General features: G+C 33.4%; 1 protein-coding gene across 1 annotated transcript; it reads right to left on the bottom strand.

The window, feature by feature from the left end:
• Window positions 1-1,113: 1,113 nt before the first annotated feature.
• LOC134829525 (SWI/SNF nucleosome remodeling complex component) lies at window positions 1,114-12,816 on the bottom strand. The gene is made up of 12 exons (XM_063842619.1): window positions 12,216-12,816; window positions 11,767-12,119; window positions 10,480-11,706; window positions 8,843-9,435; window positions 6,893-7,297; window positions 6,399-6,539; window positions 5,109-6,332; window positions 3,585-4,168; window positions 2,884-3,067; window positions 2,607-2,819; window positions 1,994-2,085; window positions 1,114-1,669 (listed from the first exon to the last, which is right to left on the bottom strand). Exons 1-12 carry the CDS (start codon window positions 12,482-12,484, stop codon window positions 1,558-1,560), a joined length of 5,397 nt encoding a protein of 1,798 aa, XP_063698689.1. The 5' UTR covers window positions 12,485-12,816; the 3' UTR covers window positions 1,114-1,557.
• Window positions 12,817-12,857: the final 41 nt, after the last annotated feature.

Below are 12,857 nucleotides of genomic sequence, written 5' to 3'. Positions count from 1 at the left end.
CTAACGAAATTTTGGAATCTGGTATTTTTCCACACACATTTAAGACAGCAAAACTGGTGTGTTTATTCAAAAGCGGAGATCGGCGTATGGCAGAAAATTACCGACCCGTATCAATTTTGACAGCGTTATCGAAAATTTTAGAGCAAATATTATTTATATGACCGCATCTCTTGTTTTTTGAACTCTTTTGACTTTATCGATCGACAACAATTCGGCTTTGTACCAGGATCAAGTACAATGGGTGCGAACCTTTCCGCTTTAAACGTCATAACAGGCGGTATCGAGAGAAAAGAACTAACAATGGAAATATTTATCGATGTCTCTAAAGCTTTCGATTGCGTCAATCATCAGATTCTTCTCGAAAAACTGTTTCGGATCGGAATTCGAGGTACAACTCACTCTTTACTTGCATAGTTTCTTTTTGGAAGACGACTTGGAATTGATTATGAAAATTTTTCAAGTATACGAAAGTTTCTGGTGCCTGGCACCCCACAAGGGTCTAGAATTTCTGGCATTTTCTTCCTCGCTTACGTCAACGACATAATCCAACTTCATCTTTAATCAAAATTCCCAAAAATGATAAGGAAAATCGAACTCTTTTAAACTTCAAATTACTCGTCTCTCGACACAAACCGTACGTAATGTTCAGAAAGTCTACGAAACCGAAAATATTTTGGATTTTTGTAGTGGCCTTATTAATAATTATCAATTAAAAACAGAAGAAAAAACATTTTTTTTCCAATTTTTTGCATTTATTTTTTAGAAAATAAGGTAAACTTTTTATTTTGTTTGACAACGTCAATTATCTCAAGATTCTTATTTGCTACAACATTTTAAAATATTTTTTTTCTTATTCATTTTTTTTTCATAAATATTTACAGTTACATTTTTTTTCTTTTAAAGGCTTGTCTCTAGGTTTTTTTGCTGTCTTAGCGATTTTTTTTTATTATTTTAAATTTCAACACAAATATTGGGATATGAACAACTAAGAAAGTAGGTAAATTAAGTAAAAAATGAAGTAGATGAAGAGACCAATAAATAATAAATAAATTTTTAAAAGAAAAGTGAAAACTGAAAATATGAGAAGAGGAGTGAGGATATCAAAAGCTCGTGTCACAAAATTTTAATCCTAGTTTTCTTTATATATCTTAAACCTAAGTTTTTTTTTACAAGTCAAGTCATTTTTCTTTTTTTTTATTAGTGATTTTTTTTGTAACCTAAGAAATAACAAACAAATAATTATAAAAAAGCCTTATCGATTGAAGGGATTATCATCCACCAAATACCTTTTTTTAGAACTATTTCATAAATTTTCCAATTGAGTTAAATTCTAATTGCTAAGCTACTCTTTTTCTTTTTTTTTCTTTATTTAACCTAATCTTTAGTCAATTTTAGTACTGAAGCAGCATTTTTCTTCATAACTGGCTGATCTGTTTTTTTTTTTTTAAATAAAAAAATACTTTTTTTTTTTTACAAATTTTTCCTATTTTTTGTGTGTTTTTGTTTTTTAAATTAAACAGTGAGAATCCATTTTTTTGTAAGTCCAAAGGTAATTATTTACACGGGATGCGTTTCGTTCATGTCATACAAGACTTGAGCGATTGTCCGGCTGGATTCGACGTTGCTGAGTGCGACGCCAGCTAAATGCGGTTCGTAATGACGGAGATTTCTGAAAAAAATTAAAAAAAAAATATTAAATAAAAATTTAGTTTAAAATTGTATTTAAATATAAATTTATTTAATTAATTAAAAATATATAATAAATTAAATTAAAATTTTTAATTATTTTTTAAAAATTTATAAAATAATTAAAAATAATTTATTTAAAATTAATTTTTAAATTAATTAAAAATTTTATTTCATAAATTAAAAATTTAAATAATTAAAAAATATTAATTTTTATATTATTTTAATTTTTTTAAAATTATTTTTAATTATTTTTCCATAATTATTTTGTGGAAATTTATGAAAAAATCAGAAAAATTGAACTCACCTTTTAGCTAAAGCACTATAATTTACAAGATTCCTTAAGATTAGAGCTGACGTCAACCGAATACTTTTAGTGACGGGTCCTTCGTTGTCGTCCTGCGAAAGAAAATCATAAAAATTTTAGAAAAAAATGTTCACAAAACATCTTTGAGTCATGCAATTACCCTCGGAAATGGAATTCCGCCACCAATGTTATTAGTACCAAGATTACAACTACCATTATTACTATTATTACTATTGTTACTATTAATATTATTATTAGAATTCGTATTAGAGTTATTATTCGTGCTGTTAGTGGTTGCAGTTGCAGTTGTTGTTGTTGTTACAGTGGCTGACGATGCGATTGGGGGCGTCACAGTGCCCGCTATTGCCGTATTGCTTGCAGTTTGCGTTGCACTTGTGCTCGTTTCCGCCGAGGAAATTGTCGTTATGGAGGAATTTGACGCGGAATTGGGACTAGACGCCGCTTGAATCGTGCTCGGAGTCGACAAGAGACTTCCAAGAACGCTCTTTAATTGGTTAGCATGGAAAATTTTTGTGGTTAAGGATTAATTTTCAACTAAGATCTACCTTTTTCTACATGAGAGACATGCGAACAATAAAAAAAATCAACTTACCGTCAATTCCTTCGCTGCCGGAAAATCAATCATGTGTCGTTTGATGGCTTGCAACGCAGCAGATCCCGCATTTTGTAGCTGTCCAGGTCCCGAGGCGTTCGCTTTTTCCTGTTCTCCGCACGGAGACGGCTGACGGATCAGCGTTACCGGATACGGTTGCTTTGGCGTATCATTCGAATTGGAAAGACGTCGCTTGACAGCTGCTCGGAATGACTAAAAAAAATAATTTTTCATGAATTTTTTGAAAAATAAAGGAAATTTTTTTAGAAAAACTTACGTCTGGCATGCAATGACGATCGAAAATGTGAGTCATGAGTGAGAAACGTTTTCGTGGTAAATTATCACATAATCCTGGACCGGGACCCCATTGACAGTAGATATCAGCGTTCGGATCAATGTTGTCGGGGCAATGAACAGCACAAGCGTGTAAGTAAACCTCATTGGCAGATTTGAATTTTTTCCTAAAATAAAAAAAAATTAAATTATATTTTTAATCAATTCAAAATATATAAAAATTTAATTTAAATTAAATTGATAAATTAAATTGAATTTTAATTTTTAATTAAATTTTTATTAATTTTTAATTAAAAATTTTTTTAATTAAAATTTTAATTAATTTAATTTAATTCAATTAATTTTTAAATAAATTTTGATTCAATTAAACTTATTTAAAAATTTTTAAAAAATTACATATTTTTCAATAAAAAATGAAGTGAATTACAAAAATATAAATATTTTTTTTAAATAAATTAATTCAATTAAACTAATTTAAATAATTCATGAGAATTTTAGGAAAAATATTTTTTTGAAACAAAAATTCGATTAAAAAAAATACAAAATAAAATTAAAAAAAAAAAAATTCTTAAAAATTTTCATAAAAGCTAAAAATTAATAACTTTTGATGAAATTTTTTTTTCAGTGATTTTGATTAAGAAAAGCGATTAAAAAGTTTCAATAAATTTTGAAAAAAAAACTTACTTTGGACATCCCCTCCAATCACAAATCCACAACCAACTGGGATCGACATCCTCTTCGATGCACTTTGCCGGATCCATTGCCGGAATCATTTGTATCGTTTGCGACGGAGCATTATTTGTGGCGACAGCAGGTACGGTGGGTGATTGACATGCAGAATTCGTTGCACTTGTGCTCACACTTCCGTTCTCCATCACGGGCGAATCGACGGCATCGATACCATTCACGTGAATTTGTTCCGTTTCCGCGTCAGATTTCTCCTCGACAATCACATTTCCGCCCGATTTGTTGACAATTACGGTTTTTGCTTGGATTTGCATTTGCGGCGGCGCGGGAACTTGTTGCTGTAGCGTTTGCGACGTCGGCGCCTGCTTTTGTATCACAATCTGATGTTGATTCGGCGTGCCCGGAATTGTCGTTTGCGTTACTTGCACTTGCGGCGGAGCCGGTTGTTGGGGCTGCGTGGGAGCTTGCGTTGCTTGGATGACAATTTGTTGACCGCGTTGCGGTTGAACGCCTTGCTGAACGATATTTACAAGTTGCTGCGTGCCGCCGGGCGATTGTTGTAAGACAAATTGACCGGTTTGCTGAAATTTGAAGAAATTTTAATGAGTAAATTTTAAAAAAATAAAATTATTATTAAAATGGTCGATTTAAACTTAAAATTGAAAAAAAAATTATAAACTGATATGAATTTTTATACGAAAAAATCCATTTGTAATAATGGAGAATAAAAATATTAAAAAAAAAAAAAATTTTGTAAAAATTATTTTAAACGATATTGAAAAAAAAATTAATTTTCTATAATTTTTTTTTTTAAGAAATTTTGAATTTCGATATCAAATTGATTCTTTTCTTAAAATTTCAATAAAAACTTTCAAAAAGTTAAAAAAAATTGGAAAATTTTGGTTTTGATTATTTTCTAAAATTTTTTAAATCTAAAATTAAGAAAAAATTTTTTTCCAATTTTTTTGAAATGAATTTTATCGTATTTTGACACTTAAAAATTTTTAAATTTTTTTTTTTTTTCTAGGAGCAATTTTTTTACAAATAAGAAAAAAAAAATTATATAATTTAGTGCAATTTTTAAATAATAAAAAAACAGAAAAAAATTTTTTCCCTTTAATTTTGTTGAAAAATTATTTTTTATTCGATTTTTAAAAATTAGATTAAAAAAATTTTTGTAATAAAAAAATTAAATTTTGTTTTAATAAAAAATTAAATAAACAAATCATTTAAAAAAAAAAAAAAAAATTAATTTTTTAATTTAATTTTTAATTTAGAAATAAATTAATTAATTTTTTTTTTCATAAAAGTCTTCAAAAAATTAGAAAACAATTTCGTGTTAATTTTTTCCTAAAATTTTTCTATTAAAAAATTGTTTAAAAGAAATTTTTTAATAAATTTATGAAAAAAATTTTTTCTAAAAATTCTTTAAAAAGTTTTTTTTAGAATTGTTTCAAATTTTGGATAAAATTAAATAAATTTTGTGTAATTTTTTGTAAAAAATGTTTAAAAAATTCTTACCGCTTGATCTTTGGATGCTAGAATGACTTGTTGCCCTTGTTTCTGCAGCTCAATTTCGCCGGCAGCGTTTCGCGTGAAGAATATCTTCTGCCCGCCCGGCGCCGTGCCAATTATATTATTTGCCTGCAACGGTTGTCCCGGTCTCGGCATTTGCGTTACGAGCACTTGTTGTCCCTGCGGCGTTGTCATGATAACTTTTTGCCCTTGTTGCGCTTGCGGCGGCGTCTGCTGCGGCGATTGCGGAATTCCCTGCGGATTTGCGGCAATTGCACTCACTTGCCCGCCCGGCTGTTGCAGTATAATGATCGTTTTTGTCGGTTGCCCGTGCTGCTGTGGCGATTGCGCAAGTAATACTGTTTGTTGTCCCGGATGATGAATTCCGTGCGGATTCGCAGATTGCGTCGGCACCATCACCGTTTGTCCTTGCTGATTCGTCGCCAGGATATATTGCTGATTTTGCGGCGGATTTAGTGCTACTTGCTTCTGTCCTTGCTGCAAGATGATCGGTACGGTTTGGTAGCCGGCATCCGTTTTGATTGTCGCCGTTTGTTGCGGAGCGCTCGGTGTGACGCTGATCATTTGTTGCTGTTGCGGCGCATTGCCGGGCGTTGTCATGATAAGTTGCCGTTGAAGGGGCACAGGTACTGTGATTACTTTTCCGCCTTGTTGCGTTTGCTGGGGACTCGTTCCGGTCTTTGGCATTGCTACAACTAACTTTTGCTCCTTAACGGGCGTCGTCGTAGATGCAACTTCTTCCATATCTTCGTCTTCTAATATCGAACCTGCCAGTTCCGCGTAAAGGTCAGCTGCTTTTTTGCACGATTTTTCTTCGCCATTTGTCTTAATCAAGTCACCGGGTTGCAATTCTCCATTTTCCAGACGTTTCGTGGGCGGTTGCATCTCATTGCCATCCGTCATGCCGTCAACTTTTCGCTTTACACCGACCTCAAAGGAAGGCGGATCAGATTTTTTCTCTAATAAATCCGCCAACATCTTGTTCGCACTCATCTTTTGACTGCCATTGTTCGAATTGATGTCCGTTGGATCGATTTTCATGCCGCCTTTTTTGATTATATGCGCTGGGATGATACTTCCATCCATCTCCTGTGGCTGCTGATTCATCGGTTTGATCACAGTTTGACTCAAGGGTGCCAAAGGAGGAGGATTACTCGCCGCCAGCTGATTTGTTGCTGTTATAACTGTATTATTCGGCAGCGTTCCAGGCTAAAAAATAGAAAAAAATAATTTTTTAATGAAAATTTCACTTAAAAAATGGAAAAAATAACTTACTTTTATCGAAATTGTTGAATTTCCAAGCTTGATATTTGTCGGATTGTTTGGATTATTGGCGTTGACAACGATGGAAGTGTTATTTACAGCATTTGCCATACCTAATTGGTCCTTTTGCTTTTGCAGTTGACGTTGTGCGACCTTTTTTAGTGAAATTAATTAAAAATTTCGGATTAAAATGGGATTTTTGTGGCATCAAAGGACGAAATGAGACACTTTTTGATGTATTTTGTGTCAAAATCGTTCATGCAAAAATATCAAATCTCAAAAAAACACTCAAAAAGCCCCCAATGAGGGTCTTTAATACTTAAAAAAACATTTTTTAGTTAAAAAAAATCCATCATTTGAACGAATTTCAAACGATGTGTCAAAGGTTAGTACTAAAAAAAATCTAAATTCTACTGATTATTGTTAAAAATACATCAAAAAACGTTCATTCTCGTCGTTAATGTCAAAAAAAATGAAAAATCACTCGGATTATTTTTGGCGGTTACCTGATGCACATTAACATTGCCAGGTGCAATCAAACAAGTGGTAGTAGTATTTGGGGCCGCTTTCACGACATTGCTACAAGAATTATTACTTGCGGCGGCATTACTTGTTGTTATAATATTGTTACGATTGTTATTGTTTGTGTTATTATTTGGGGATGCAACAACTTGATTACAAGTTACGACAACTTGATCTGCGGAAGTGTTATTATTTGGTGTTGTTACCTTATTTGCCAGCAAACTTCGAATGTGCATGGATGTCGATGCGGGAGCATTTGCGGAAACGGAAACTGATGGGGGATTTGTTGTCGGTTGCTGCTGCTGTGCCGGTTGTTGCACGATAACGATATTCTTTTCGCCGGGATTTGCACTTTGGAGCACTTGTTGGAGCAGAGGCGATGTGGATTGCTGCAAAAAATAACGGGAAAAAAATTAGAAAAAATTAATTTGTTGAAAAAATTTTTAAAAAAATATTTAAAATTATGAAAAAAGTGAAATTTGTTCATCAATTTGAAGCTGCTTCAAAAAATTTTCAAATTACAAGCCATAAAAAATTTTTTAAAATAATTTTTCATATAAAAATTCATTTTAAAATTTTTAAACTACTTTTTATCACTATTTTTAATTAAATATTAAAAAAAAATAAATTTAAACAAAATTATTTTTTAAATTCAGCCAGTTTAATTTTTTTTTTCTACTTTTCATCAATATAAAAAAAATATTAAAATAAAATTAAAAAAAAAATTTCATCAAAATTTTAAATTTTTGATCATTTTCCTTACTTTTTCAAAAAAAAATTTTTTTTTAAAAATTTTTGGTGTTGAAAAAAATTCTAACATGAACTTTTTTTTTTTTTAAAAACATTTCTTAAAAATTTTGAAAAAAAATCTTTAAAATGGCATTTTTTGATTTTTCAAAATTTTAAACTAATTTTTAAAAATTATTAAGAAAAATAACAATTAATTATTCATTAAGGGCCCAAAAAAAAGTTTTATTTTGTAGAAAAGTCAATTTCAAAAAATTTTTTTTTTAAAAAACATCGAAAAAAATTTGGAACAGCCTTAATATTTAAAAAAAATAAATTTAAATGAATAAATTTAAATAAATTTTTTTAGAAAATTAATAAAAAATAAATAAATTCGATAAAAATATTAAATTTTTAAATATTTATTGAAATTATGAAAAAAATTCCTAAAATGTCATTTTTCAAAATTAAAAAAAAAAATAATAATAATTTTTTTATTCAAGATTTTTAAAGCAACATCACAAGTAATTAATTTTGTGAGTAAAAAAAATCGATAAAAATAAAAAAAAATTTAAAAATAAAAAAAAAAATTAAAAATAAAAAAAAAAATTATGAAATGAGGTAAGAAAATTTTTTTTTAATTATAAGCTGACTTGAAAAAATTTTAAAATATTTTTTTTTTGACAAAAATTTGGCCAAAAAAAAAATTTTTTCCATCAACATCAATTACCGTGCTTTTGTTCAAAATGATATTTTTTCCACACAATTGTGCGACTAGTAAGGAATTCGGTTTGTTTTGTTGGTGCACAAGCACTTGTTTGACTTGCATTTGCTGCTGTTGTTGCGTTTGCTGTTGCTGCGATGGCGTTTTCAGCACCATCCCTGAACTCGTTAAGGCTTGACTCAACATGGGAGCACTTGACGACACTTTGATTATCTGCGTTTGCCCGATCTGAAGACTCGTTTCGGGCATCGAGACTTGCGGAGAGCTACTGGATGCGACAACGAGCTCGTTTGAACTGGTCGACGTCGCCTTTTTCCCAAAGTGAGAGCATTAAAAGCAAGATTTTCGAGTTAAAAAGGGAATCAAAGTCGAAAAATAACCAAAAAGTGTCCAAATAATTCGGAAATCATAAAAAATTGAACAAAAGCACAACTAATGATGGACCAAAACTAAAAAAAAAATGAAAATTAAGAAAATTTCTTACCGGCGCTGGCGTTTTGTGCACAACAGGCAACGGATTTTGTCTCAATTTCAGTCCTTCGTAGTAGAATTGAATAATTTCGACGCCATTTTGTTCCATGCGACACTGATTCGGGCCAATTGTGCCTCCGAAAACCGTTCGGACGCATCGCGGGAAGTGAATTGGCGACAAAACGCCTCGACGCCCGATTTTCTGGCTCGCTTGCATGTAGAGTTTGTACAATTCCTGTTGCTCGATGCGATTTTGCGCGACATTTGTGGGTGCTGGCTCGACCGTGGCACGTAACCAGGCGTATGCGAATTGCTCGTTTTCTTGAATGAGTTGCTGCTGGGCGTGTTTCGCCGACACGGAATTCGGGCTCAGCATGGAGTTCGGTGGTTGTTGGGTTTGTTGCGTGTCCGAAATGACGGTTTTTGAGGGAGTTGATGTCGCGATTGTTTGCTGCGACGGCATTGTTGTCGTCGATGGTTGCGGTTGAACGACAGCTGGCGGTCCCATGAGTGCCGTTTGGATATTTTGGATGATCTGATTTTGGGCGGCATTCGGTTGAGTCGTTGTTATTATCTGAGGAGGGCCCGTTCCTTGGATGGGAATTTCTGAAAAAAAAAATGAATTTTTAGTGAAAATTTCTTGAAGGTTGATATAAAAATTTAAAAATGTTTTCGATTGTCACTTTTCTTTTATCGAATATCTAAAAATTTTCGTTTTTTTAAATTTTAGAAAGATTTTTGAAACAATTTTTTTAAAAAGGTCCTAATTTTCATTAAAAAAATAAAGAATTTTTACAAATTTTGAGTAAAAAATTGTAATGAAATAATTTTTTGTTCAAAAATAATTTTTAAGAATTTAATTAAAGTTATCTCATTAAAAAATTGAAATAAAAATTTATTTTAAAAAATCTGAATTTCAATAAAAATAATTTTTTCTTTAAATTTTTTAAAGATTTTTAAATATTTTTGTCCACAAATTTTGAAAATATTATCTAAAAAAAATTTTTTTCTTGCATTATCGATCGATTATAGTAAAAATTTAATGATTTTCATTGAAAATTAAATCTTTTTCGCCAAAAATTAAAATTTTTTAACTATAGATATAATAATTTTCGTTGAAAATTTATAATTTTTTATTTTAAAAAATAAAATTTAAACTTTTTCATAGCAAAGTTAACTTTTTTAATTAAAACTTTAAACTTTGAGACTGAAATTTGCATCTTTTTCATTGAATTTGAAACTTTTTCATAAAAAATTTATGATTTTTTACTAAAATCTCAATATTTTTCATTACAAATTTAACATTTTTCACTAAAAATTATTTTTTTTTCTTAAAAAATTTAAATTTTTTCATATAATTTTTTTAAATTTTTACTAAAAATGGAAGATTTTTCTTTAAAAATTGTTTGATTTTTACTAAAAATGTGAAAAATTAAGAAAATTTTGACGATTGAATTGATTTTTTTGGAAATTTCAATCTGTTTAAATTTTTTTTGGTCAAAATTGGTCCATTTTTTTAACTTTTTCTTAAATTTAAGATATTCCATAACAAATTTTCCTTATAAAAATTTCTCTGAAAATTAAAAAAGTTAAAATCGAAAACATTTTTGATAAATTTTAGGATTTTAAATTAAATTTTTCATGACTTACTTGGTGGCTCGGGTGCCGACTGCACGGTAATTGTCGCCGGAATCGACGAAATCGGCTCATTTTGAATGTGCAGTTGCTGCGTCGTCACCGAATGCTGCTTTTGCTGCTGATGATGATGCAACATATTGCTCGGAATCGTTTCCACGACTCGCATCAAAATGCACGCATCGGGTCCATAACTTTGCGCCTCTACCGTCACAAGCGACACAAGCGTGTCAATTATCCCCCGAACGTTCATGAGTTTCGTGCATGCCCGTTCGCCCAACGAACTCAGCGAATAAATGCACTCCAGCGTGTAGAGCAGCAACATAATGTCATTCAAACACAGAAAAACACAAATTTGATTGTAAATTTTCTGCGTCAAGCACTTGTGAATCGCATCTTCGTTACATTCCTTCGCCAGCAATTTACTCAGGATCTCCAAACAGCTGATTATCACGCCGCGATCTGGCGACTCGAGACCATCTGTGACAGTTGTCATCACGCATCGCGTCAACGTATCCATTGTCGGATCCATTAATTCGACTTCTGGCGCCACATTTCCCAGCATATCGAGTCCCATGTGGTGCAAATTGCTCCATCGCACGTTCGCCATCATCACGAGAAGTCGCAAAAAGGAGCGATTACGCGAAAGAGTTCCCACATTTTCGTCAATAAAACTCAAATTCCGCAAAATTGTCGCAATTTGATGAATTCGCTGTCCAATATAATCATGAGTGCCCAAACCGCGCGATAATGAAAGAAAATCCAAGTCTTTCAAATCCGACGAAATGTTGAGTTTTTTCGCAATTATCTCCAAATCCGACGTTCCATCGGTAAGTTGGAGCGTATCACGTGCCACAAGTACCTCATTTAAGCATTCGTCGTCTTTTTCGGCAGTTGTAAAGAAATCTTCGTATCCGAGTTCGAGAAAATGTTTCTTGTCGGCGAGACAATCCTTCCAAAAGGACTCCAGCGAGTGTTTGCGGATGTTTGTGTAGAAATCCGTAAAAATTTCGCGCATATTGAGGGAGTTGAAGATGCCCGCATGAGCCATTAGGGTGTCAAGTAGTCGGGGACACCGATCGAGTTTCAGCATGTGACGCCCTTCGTTTGACATGAGGGTGCAAACGTTGATCGCAAAGTCCTGTTCGTTCGGGAGAGGCGACATCAGTGACAAAAGAAGCTTGTCGTACTCGGATTGCCTTCGAGGGTTTGATGGTAATTTGTGCGCAGCTCTTGTTGATTCTAAAAAATGAAATTTTTGGGTGAAATTAGGAAAAAAATGAGGTTTTTGAGGGAATTTACCGGATAAATAATGCTGATGATGGTTGTAGGTTTGTGGAATGGCGTGCAAGGTACGCGACGAAAGTCGTTTCACATGCATCTTTTCGCCTTCCTCGTCTTCGTCGTCGGCGCGATCGATGCTCTCGCCCAAAAAGTAGACCTTTTCGTACTTGTCGAGGTACCGGATGTAGATCTGTTTGATGGCAATCGTGATATTGACGCAGGTGTCCTGCAAATTCATGTCCGCGAGAACGTCGTCCCATTCGTCGCGCAAATTGACCTTCATCCAGCCGCCACGTGCCACCATACAGCTGTACAACTGATGCAGGTCGACTTCCTTGCCGCTAATCTTCGGGAATCGCGTAATGGGAGTCCTGTTTCCGCGGGAAAAATAACGGAAAACGAAAATTTTTCGCGTGAATTAGGTCACTTTTGTTCGTCGTATTGTGTATCGTGTGTCGCGTACTCACCCAATTTTCTCGTGAAAAGCCATCAATTCGTTGTAGAATGTCGTGCGGTCCTTCGTGACTTGTTGTTGGCGCGCTGCTGCGGATGCGGCAGCGACAGATCTGCGCGGTTGCGGCGTCTTAAAGTGCATCGAGTCCTCGGCATTGTTGTTGAAACTGTCTTGCAACACAGACGCAGCTGTGGTTGACGGAGGAGGAACATCCGTTGTCATACTTCTGTGCCGTTTGCTTGCGTTTTCCGCGTAGTTTGCCGTAAATTCGTGTGCTTTCATGCGCGTGCCGTGTCGCCCGGAAACGGGATTTTAACGCGTTTTTCGCGGCATTCACGCCAAAAAAAAGTTGCTCAAGTAAACAAAACACACAACAAGAGAGAAGGAAAAGTGATTCGTCGTGTGTGTGTTTCGGTCGTATATGTCGTGTGTATGTGTGATGCTACACTCTTTTCGTGCGGTTCTAGCGCCCTTTTCGCCCACTTGGCGTCGTTTTTCGCGTTGATTCGCACTCGCGGAACCCTTCGTACCGGATTTCCCCGTATTTTGCGACGATTTTTATCACAAACTTGCGATTTTGTCTCAATGGAGTGATGCTTGACGTGAAGCTTGACATGAAGCGACGGCTTGTTTGAGCACTTTTTCGCTTTCGCAC

This window comes from Culicoides brevitarsis, chromosome 2 (assembly GCF_036172545.1).
Source record: "Culicoides brevitarsis isolate CSIRO-B50_1 chromosome 2, AGI_CSIRO_Cbre_v1, whole genome shotgun sequence".
Taxonomy (NCBI): domain Eukaryota; kingdom Metazoa; phylum Arthropoda; class Insecta; order Diptera; family Ceratopogonidae; genus Culicoides; species Culicoides brevitarsis.
This window is presented reverse-complemented; position numbering and strand designations above follow the sequence as displayed.